The sequence below is a fragment of the Cololabis saira genome, chromosome 20, assembly GCF_033807715.1.
Source record: "Cololabis saira isolate AMF1-May2022 chromosome 20, fColSai1.1, whole genome shotgun sequence".
Classification (NCBI taxonomy): Eukaryota; Metazoa; Chordata; class Actinopteri; order Beloniformes; family Belonidae; genus Cololabis; species Cololabis saira.
In genome coordinates this window covers 12,843,464-12,854,099 of record NC_084606.1, presented here as the reverse complement: position 1 = coordinate 12,854,099, position 10,636 = coordinate 12,843,464, and the positions used below count along the sequence as shown (strand labels likewise).

The 10,636-nt window shown below is 40.0% G+C and overlaps 1 protein-coding gene across 1 annotated transcript; it reads left to right on the top strand.

Annotated features, from left to right (window-relative positions):
* LOC133420449 (uncharacterized) lies at positions 1-6,191 on the top strand. The gene is made up of 5 exons (XM_061710141.1): positions 1-430; positions 784-888; positions 1,812-1,912; positions 3,179-3,284; positions 6,181-6,191. The coding sequence occupies exons 1-5, from the start codon at positions 121-123 to the stop codon at positions 6,189-6,191; spliced, it is 633 nt and encodes a 210-aa protein (XP_061566125.1). The 5' UTR covers positions 1-120.
* Positions 6,192-10,636: the final 4,445 nt, after the last annotated feature.

Here is a 10,636-nt window from a genome sequence, read left to right as displayed (position 1 = left end):
ATGTATTTTAGCTGGTAGTTGAACTTCTGCCATCTTGCGTACATAGATGACCTGCCATGTTCAGCACAACTACATCTCTTCACAGGTGTTTCATCACTTGTTGTGATTCAGACTCCTGACATGTCTGTCATGGAGGGGGAGATGGTGAACATCACCTGCTGCTGGACGGCAATGGTTGGAAGAGCCAGACTAACTTGGTTTAAAAATCAAACAATTATTCAGATGGAGATGGTAATTCGACCTGAACAATCTGAGAAGTACCAGTCAATCAACTGTTCAACTTACACCTTTCCAAACATCTCAAGAAGGGATTCTGGGATATACATCTGCAGTGTCAATGTGGAGATACCGGATTTCGCCACATATAAAGGAAAGGGTACGATTATCACAGTTGTTGCCAGAGAGGACTCACAGGACAACACATCAAGAGGTTAGTGGCAAAGTAACAATAGTTTAATCGTGTAGTATTGATGGACCGACACATTCTGATTATGATCTGATCTGTTTGGAAATAAATGATTTCATCTCACTATGACTCATCTGATCAAGATGAATAACAGCAGGGTCTTATGGTCCAGGTTTATTCCCTCCTAAAGGGGAGGTTTTCTTGCCACTGTTTATGTAATAATTGCTCGGGGGTCATGTTGTGGTTCTCTGGAAAGCACCTAGAGATGACTTGTATTGTAATAAACACTATATAAATAAAATTGAATCGAATTGAATTTTTATGCAATCAGATATTTGCAGTCATTGTTTTGATCAACATCTGTTTCTGACATCCAGATTCTTCCAGCGGTCTACCAGTCCCCGCCATAATTGCTCTGGTTGTCGTGGCTCCACTGCTCCTCATTGCTGTCATCGGTTTCTTCTTTCTACAAAGGCATGAAGGTAAATGAAAACATGCATTTTTATACATCTAAGTATTTATTCAGCTCTTATAATTTGCAAAATGTAATTAACTAGTTTCAGCTTTAAAATGTCTATGAAATTACTTTTTATGTAGAGATAGCTGACATTTACTTCTGCGGGAAAATTCTTTGTACAATAGGTTTTAAAGATGCACATGCTGGTGATCTACCGGCCATGAGTGCAGGAGATACCATACATGGGACTGCAACATAGCAGGCATCATAGGAAACAGGTCTGGCCTTAGTAGACTGTTGTTTAAGAAGAAAGTATTATGGTATGGGTGGCCAGGCGGAAGATAACTATTTAATGGTCACATTAAAGATCTGGTTTAGGTTATATCTATCAATCTATCTATCTATCTATTATGAGCCATATTAAATATATGAATTCATAAAATTCCTCCACCTCCTCCGTAATACAGTAATATTATTAACATGTAAAAATCTAAAAGCACATAAAAAGATTAAAATAAATTACCCTAAGTATTCATAATGATACTAAAACACAAAACAATGATACAAAAGCCATAATTATAGATAACAGACGGCTAAAGTTTTCTATCAGAGTATGTCATATAATATGTATGGGGCCGTTGATTAAACCCTGTGGTGCGCCACTAAAATAAACATGAACTAAAATAAACTAATTACGAGGGCTACTCAGCAAAAGGGGTTCAGTCTCAGCAGTTTTACAGTTTAAGAAGTGAAAGGTCCAATAATGGTACGGCTCTCTACAACTGATGCTCCAGGTCCTAACAGCGTGAAATAGACAAATAAGAACGGAACATGCTCTTACAGCAGTAAAGTCTTCAAATGTGACAAAATTGCTGTTTTTTAACAACAGTTTTTCATATTTTTGTGGACATGTGACATCGTGTGGGTCTATTTCCATGTGTCATTTAGGACATGCAACCAGTGTGATCTACAAGGCTCAGCACTTTGACTCTGAGCAAGCGGAGACGGACAAACATAGCACCGGTTCCTCCAGACGATCTTATCACTGGGTGAGTTTCAATGGCGTTAAGTGACAATAAACACTCAGCAGCCGCTTTATTTGGCACACAAAGATTAGCTGATACAATGGTCGGTGAGCGTTTCACGCTGGGAGATCAAATAAAACGACATAATGTGGTTTAGTGGTATATTATTTGTCCATTTCAAGTTTGCGTTACTTTGTGCATCATGACATTAGTTTAGAAAAAAAAACAACGACTGGCATCCTGTGTCTTTCTAAGCATTTGGCTCACACCAGTGCTGTTCTGTACAGTATGTATGAAATGAGAAACATTTCCTATTATGCACCAGTGTTGACTAATGTTGTACTGATAAAATATGCTTGTAACTCTTTTGTTTTTTTGTCTTTTGTTTTTATTTTTAGTGCCAGGTGCCTGTGTATGATTCCTTGGACTACTTTGAGCAAGTGGAATATAAAAGAAGTGAATAAGGATTTACTCCATCATTATACCCAACTCTTCACATTGTATATCAAGTGTATTCTTTTACCTCATTGGTGTAAATTATTTTGTGTAATAAGATATTTTATATCATAATATAAATGTTTTTTTCATCTTTGTGATCATTGCCGTCATTGTGGTGGAACAGTGAGGGTGCATTCATGGCAAAAACAGGGCAAAAACAACACGTTAATAACTTTGATCCGTAGCAGTACTCATTCACACCAGTCAGGCATATCAGTATGAGAGCAATTGTGCGAGTTTCACAACGATGAAAGATGAAAGATGAAAGTGTGGTACACAAGACAAGTGCATATTAGGTCAACAGCAGGAAGTGGAAAGAGCGCCTGTGGCCGATGTCTGTAGAGCACATAAACATCTGCTGTTACATTTGACCGTTGTTATATTCAAACACTTCAGATTTTTTTTAAGATTTCACAGCTCTAGTGGCCTTTATTCATTGTGTAGACAGGAAGGGGGTAGAGAGAGAGAATGGGGATGACATGCAGCAAAGGGATTCTAACCTGCGACCGCTGCAGGACTGTAGCCTCAGTACATGGACTGCTTGCTCTAACCACTGTGCCACCCAGCAGCCCTGAAGTTCCAGTTATACTGAAACCTTCTGTAATTTCTTAGACCCTGTTGGTGAAACACTGTTGGCATGAGAATAATGACAATGGCAGTGAGTACAGCTTGCATGAATGCACATAGGAATGAGTCTTAAGCACAAGAAATGCTGCTATCATAGCGTGAGAAGATGAAAGGAGGATGTGTGGGGAAGAAGGTGTGAACGATAAACCACTTGTTGCTAATTAGGCAGCAGTGCAGATGTGCAGCTTCCAGAAGCCCAAAGGTATCGGCGGCCATGAACGCCAGCGCAGTTCACAAGACTCCAGAGAGACGGAGAGCAAGTGGAGAAACAGTAGGGCGTTAGCGGAGATATTGTGCCAATGTTGGTTCTCCCATCCAAATAATCAGAATAATCTGAAGCTTTATGGTGTAACTGCTTTTTTAAATTGTTCACAAGATTGTAAAAAAGAGCTCTCTTAGATTTAGACCACATATCAAACACTCTAAAATTTAAAATCCTGGTTTGGTGCAGACAGTGATCACCGTTATTTCTCCTAATTGTCACGGTTTGTTACTTCCTGTTTTATTGTGAAACCCATGTCCTTGGGTGCGTCCGAAATCCCGTACTAAAAAGTATATACTAAAAAGTATACTTAAATTTGGCACACTTTTGAGTAAATATCAGTAGTGTGCATTAATTCGGACGTACTATTAAGAGCGCACACGGCACTTCCTGCCGTAGGGAGGAAGTGACGTGTCACAGCAGCGGTAGCAGCACCGCTCCGCTCTTTCCCGTTTATTCTGGACGAAACAAGATGACATTATATAATATTATTATATACGAATATTATAATATTAATGTTATGTAATAATATTATTATACTTAAAGGAGCATGAGGCTCCTTTTAAGAAATGAGACTCTCTAGCGCCACCCTTCACCACGACGGCCGTCGGGGGTACTGCAGCCAACAGCGAAGCCGGCACGGGAGAACGGGGAGAACGCGCATGCAGCGTCATGTGACGTCACATCCGCAGGACAGCGCAGGAAATTCGGCCTCCGAATTGCAGCACATTTTGCAGCACACAGCCTGTTCAAGGCAACGGAGAGATACACTAGAGCAGGGGTTCTTAACCTTTCTGACCTTGGGGCCCAATTTTTTCAGTACAGAGTGGCCCGGGGCCCATTAAATATTAATACTGTATAGCAGGGGTATTCAACTAAAACTTTAAGAGGTTTTAAATGTACTCAAGCGAAGGTCCAGAACATCATAATAAATATATATATATATATATATATATATATATATATATATATATATATATATATATATATATATATATATATTCAAGTAGCCTCATAGTTGTATCAACATCTGCATCTGACTGTTATATTAAAAAAGTACATATTTGCCACTTAACATGTGTAACTTGAATTACACATATTTTTTTCTCTTAAAAATAAAATACACTATTTTATTTTTCAAATGCTATCTTATTTTATTTCTCTACCAGCAGTTTGAATTTCCCCTTTTCTTGTTAATTGTCTCAACACATTTTTAATAATAAATTAATATAAACATTGGTGAGCCTGGAACGACATTTAGTTTTAATTCTGTTCATTGTGGAGAAAGCTGCTTCACAGCAATATGGGCAGGATGTTTTAAGATGGTCAGTTTATTTTCTGTGACTTCAGTTCAGACTTGAGTGGATATGTTTGATGAAAAACTTTGTGTTTTGTTTCAGTGGCGTTTCACTTTCGCACTTTGAACGCCACGGTCTATGAACGTATGAGACACTGGTTTTGTCCCAGTGGGAAAACTGAACCAGGATGAATCGGTCCATTCCGGGTTGAACTTTCGTTTCCACCTGTTACGCTTCTCATCTCTCTAAGAGTCAAGCTAATTACCGTATTTTGACAACCGTACGGGCGCCGTGTGGAAAGACGTTAGTTTTGTGTGTGTCATTTCTGTAAAACACACACACAGCGCGACGTGTGGAAAGGCCCCATCAACACACACGGAGCGCCGCCTTACAACAACACACACACAGGCATACAAGTGTGCATATTTAAAAATGGAAGCGGGAACAAAACTTAGTTTGACTGTACTTTATTTAAGATATTAAATTAATCAGTTGTCAGAGGACTCAGCGCGTCAGGTTTCATCCGAGACTGATCAGCTGAGAGCCTGCAGCTCTCTGGCTGCGGAGCAGCCGAGTCTTTCCGATGCTTTTGCGAAAGCCCGAACAACAGTCCATCCCAGCAGACACGTCAGCCCTGCATCTACATGTACAATCCTTCAGCAGTAACGACGGAGCCCGCAAGCCCGAGCGGCACCGACCTCCCCGGCCGCGGGGACGCGTCAGGATAAATGATCACGCTGCGCTCGCTCGCTCTGGGCGCAGACGCAAGTTATCGATCCCTGATCCTGGCGGATCTAAACCTACTCTGTGCAAAATGAAGGATTTACTCTGTAAAAACACACCATTTCTCTTACTATTACACGTACAGCTAGCTGAGTGTCTTCTCCTCATTTGGTCGGGAGTTACTATGCAGTCCCGCGGCCCCCGCGGCCCACACGTACAAAACTGAAATTTCTTTTGCGGCCCACTAGATGGCGCTCGCGGCCCAAGTGTGGGCCGCGGCCCTATGGTTAAGAATCACTGCACTAGAGGACTCATTCTTTTTGGTTTGGAACGCTTCACCTGACATTATTACTAGAAAACTTGAAACATATACGAATTTTTTTCATAAATCCTGCCTCTATCCTGCCTCATGCTCCTTTAATATTATACTTATGACATATACGTATCACTTAGCAACCAAACGCTGCTGCATTGCATTGTGGGAAGTTTCTGCTCGGCTAGTGTCCATCAATCCACACTCAAAGAATTCTCCAGAATGAGTATGGATAGTGCACACTATTGAGTACGTTCTAATGTTTCGGACGCACTAAAAAAAAAAATCGCACACTCATTTTGCATACTCATTAGGGTGGAAGTATGCGATTTCGGACGCAGCACTTGTGTTTGAGTTCTTATTTGACGTTCCTGTTCCCCATCTGCCCTGATCGTCTGCACCTGTGTCTCGTTAATCCTTGTGTATATCTGGTCTTGTCTTTCCCTTGCTCCCTGCTGGTCCGTACTGTTTTCCTCCCTGCCTTGAAGGACGTTTACCTTGTCTTAGAGCAGGGGAGTCGAACTCCAGTCTTCCAGGGCGGCTGTCTTACATGTTTTCTGTTTCCTTGCAGGAACACAGTGACGATTCATCTGTTCAGCCTGTCATCAAGGTCTGCACAAGCCTGTTAATGACAGTAATTTGTATCAGGGTGTGCTAAGGCAGGGAAACATTTAAGATATGCAGGACAGCAGGCCGTGAGGACTAGAATTTGACTCCTGTGTTTTAGACTGAAGCAACTAACAGTAGGTGGCTCTGTTGTGCTCCTTCTTCAGGCAATTGCCCTAAGAGGTGAAAACCTGCAACCTCCAGGGCGGGGATTGTAGTACTGAACATTTCTGATTAGTGGAATACTCCCTGATATTCTATTTCCGCCTCCAGGAAGGAAAATCTTTTAACTTGTATTACAGTAATATTCCTCTCTTTGCGTTTCAGTCAACTGAAGAGATAAAACGCCCACTTCATTCATTCTGAAGCATCTCACGTGATAACATCCATCCATCCATTATCTATACCCACTTTATCCTTTGCAGAGTCACGGGGGTCTGCTGGAGTCTATCCCAGCTCATTACAGGTGAGAGGCAGGGGACAGCCAGTCTATCGCAGGGCCACATATATACAGACAACCAGACACACTCACACTCACACCTACGGGCAATTTAGAATCACCAATTAACCTACTATGCATGTTTTTTGACTGTGGGAGGAAGCCGGAGTAACCGGAGGAAACCCACGCAGGTGGTTGAATCAGTTAACCCAGAATACATGTTTTGAACTGTAGGAAGAAGCTGGAGTAACGGGAACAACCACTTTGCCACTGTCCTGTCTGTACTTAGAGATGATTTGGAAAATAAAGAAAAACAAATAAATAAAAATAAATAATTAGTCAAAATAATACCAAAAATAAAAAATAAGTCTGATGAGCGACAACATCATAAGAGCAATGGAGACCTGATCAAAGAAAACAGAATAGGACGTTCCAGGAGATGTTCGAGGGGGGGGTGAAAGTTGCTTATAAGATGGCTGAAAGGTGGAACAACAGGATTCCAGCAACATTTAATCATGAAGCGCTATGAACTGATAAAAATCTCTTTGGAGGAGAACAGAGATGCAGTTTTTTTCCCCTCATTCGGCTGATGTGCAAAATACCACTGAGAGTTTAGACAGGTAAGATTAGGTACGATTCAAGTTTATGCTCAATAGACAAGTATGAGTTCTATAACACTGAAATGCAGATAGTCATGTTTTTGGAATTTTGATTTGATTTTATTAGGGATCCCCATTAGCTGGCGCCGTAGCGACCAGCTAGTCTTCCTGGGGTCCACATAAAAGACATACAAAATAGATTTACAAATACAACATTAATTAATATCAGTATTCAGTACTAAAAAACCTTACAATTTAAAACAAGTTACATGATGGGAGTTGTTAAAAAAGCATGGTAAACAAAAAAACAAAAACAAAATACAAAAAAAAACCTTACAGTGACAAATACAATTTTAACTTCTTTTTAAAAGTAAGTTTACTGAAAAGGGTATTGCAGAGGTTTTGGGGCAGGTTATTCCAAAGAGCCAATGATCGATATATGAAAGTTCTCTTTAAAGCATTTGTCTTTGGACCTGGTAGTACAAGATGTCCATTACTGGAACCTCTAGTGTTGTGATCATGCACAGTATTGCTATAAACTATTTGACTATAAATAAAAACAGGACTTTTACAGATTATGACTGACCTGAACAGTACAAGCTTATTAAAATACAACCTTTTAGCTACTGTAAGCCAAGAAAGGCTGGCATGCATGTGGCTCACATTAGACCTAGGTGAGCAGCCGAGAACTAACCGTGCTGCCCTGTTCTGGACAACCTGGAGCTTCCTCAGGTCACCACTAGCAGCAGATGACCACACGGTGGAACAATAGTCAAGATGACATAGAGCAAGACTCTGAACAATCTGACATAAAAGTGGTTGGGCAACACAAGCAACACATTTCCTGGCTATACCAATTGCTCTGCCCATTTTTGACACAATATAATTAATATGGTTTGACCAAGACAGAGCACAGTCTATCATCACTCCAAGGAGTTTTGTATTTTCAACTTGTTTAACTGGCGAATTACTCAACTTTAAATCAAGCATAGGCCTGTTAACTAGCCTATGCCTTGTACCCAGCACCATACATTTGGTCTTGGAAATGTTAAGGGCAAGTCTATTGCATACTACCCAGTCATGCACCACTTTTAGCTCTCTACTCAAGACCTCATTAAGTATGTTGCATGACGGTGCAGCGTAATATAAAGTAGAATCATCGGCATAAAGTACTGTAGTGGCATATTTAGTAGCCCTAGACAGGTCATTTGTAAATAATGAAAAGAGCAAAGGCCCCAGGCAGCTGCACGCCGCACTCTAAACGTCTGCTACTGGACAGACTGCCATTTAGATAAACCTTCTGTGATCTGAAAGACAAATAACTTTTTATCCACTTTAAAGCAGAGTCACTAAAACCATAACATTTAAGTTTGTCAATCAATAGAGAATTATCAAGAACATCAAATGCGGCACTGAAATATAATAGTACAACTCCCACCATCATAGAGTTGTCCATAGCTTTAAGCCAGTCATCAGTCATTTGAATTAAAGCGGTTGAAGTAGAATGGCCAGCTCTGTAGGCATGCTGAGAGTCTGTTGCAAGCATGTTTGACACAAAATAAGACTGAATTTGTTCATGCACCAACTTTTCCATAATTTTGCTCAAAATAGGTAAAATACTTATAGGTCTAGAATTCCCCTCATTGAAAGCAGATTTAGTATCCTTAGGTAGAGGAATTACCTTGGCCTCCTTCCAAATCTTTGGACATAGGCCCACATCCAAACACCTATTAAAAATATAGCAGATAGGAGATGCTATGATACCAGCAGTCATTCTAAGCAGTTTGCTATCTAGGTTGTCTAAGCCTGCTAATTTACTGTCAGGAAGTGAGAGGAGAAGCCGCTCAACCTCACTGGCATCAACCTGATGAAATTCAAAGACACAACCTTTATCTTTCATTATAAGATTCTTTATACAGTCATTTGATGCTGAGTTGTCTGACAAATTCATAGCCTGCCTCAATTTAGATACTTTATCCACATAATAATCATTAAAGTGATTTGCAATATCACCTGGTTTAGTAAGAACAAGTCCATGTGATTCCACTAATGGTGTGCACACAGTTGACTTGCGTCCCATGATTTCATTTAGAACATTCCATATTTGCTTGGTATCATATCTTGCATCATATAACCTTTGTTTATAATACTCCCTTTTTTTAACCTTATTTAGTTTTGTTGCCTTATTACGTAGCAAACAGTATTTTTGCCTGTCATCAACGGATCCTGAACTCACTGATAACTTTTTGGCCATGTCTCTTTCAGTCATTAGAGACCTAAGATTTTGATCAAGCCATGGGGCAGACCTGTTTTTGACCATAAACTTTTTTAGAGGAGCATATTTGTTTACAACATTCATAAATAAAGACATGAATAAATCCAGTGCAGCTTCAGGGTCGGCTACATTGCACACCATATTCCAATTTACCCTCGATATTTCATCAATAAAGGTATTTTCATTAAATCTCTTGTAGGACCGTGTCAAAATGATTTTAGCTTTAGGTTTTGGCACTTTTGTATATCTAGTGACAGCAATTATATTGTGGTCACTAAAACCTACAGGAACCGAAACGGCCTTAGAACATTGTTCGGAAGCATTTGTATAAATATGGTCAATGCATGTACCAGAGATAACACCATCACTACCCAGACTTATTCTTGTGGGACAAGGGACGATTTGAGACAAATTACAAGCATTTAATATAGAGACCAACTTATTTCTGTTTGGACATGACTGTACCAGCCAGCAAACATTCATATCACCTAATAGGTAAATTTCTCTGTTTTCATCTGCTATCTTGTCAAACATCTCACACAACCCCTGCATATACATAGCATCGGCACTAGGGGGCCTGTAGAAACAACATACCAGTATTGGTTTTAAATAAGGCAAATGGACTTGCACACAAATAATTTCTAAGTCTTCCCTCATCAGATCATTACGTATTTTGGCAGGTAAATTATCTTGGACATAAAGAGCCACTCCACCTCCAAACCTATTTCTATCTTTTCTGAAAATAGAAAACCCATCAATAGTTACACTTGAATCAGAGAAGGAATCATCAAGGTGGGTCTCAGAAATAGCAATGATATTGATACAGTTCTCTGTGATAATACGCTCTACATCATGATACTTATTACGCAGACTGCATACATTTACATGAGCTAGAACCATGCCCTTGGGCAAGCCCAGTTTAATGCAGCCAGGCATATCAGTATTGGATGTAGTCATAGAAATGAACTAAAAACATTTAGTTAAGTTATTCATCAAGACAAGTTAAGGTCACAGTTTTTCACAGTTTTGGTATTTCAGTTCCTGTTTTATTTTGAAACTCGTGTCCTTGTGTTTTGTCTTGACTTCCCTGGTTCCCATCTGCCCTGAT

Excerpts from the sequence above, each read along its gene's own strand:
- LOC133420449 (XM_061710141.1), top strand. The coding sequence starts at position 121 with ATGTCTGTCATGGAGGGGGAGATGGTGAACATCACCTGCTGCTGGACG. Across the intron at positions 431-783 it reads ACAGGACAACACATCAAGAG|ATTCTTCCAGCGGTCTACCA; the intron begins GTTAGTGGCAAA and ends TCTGACATCCAG. Across the intron at positions 889-1,811 it reads CTTTCTACAAAGGCATGAAG|GACATGCAACCAGTGTGATC; the intron begins GTAAATGAAAAC and ends TGTGTCATTTAG.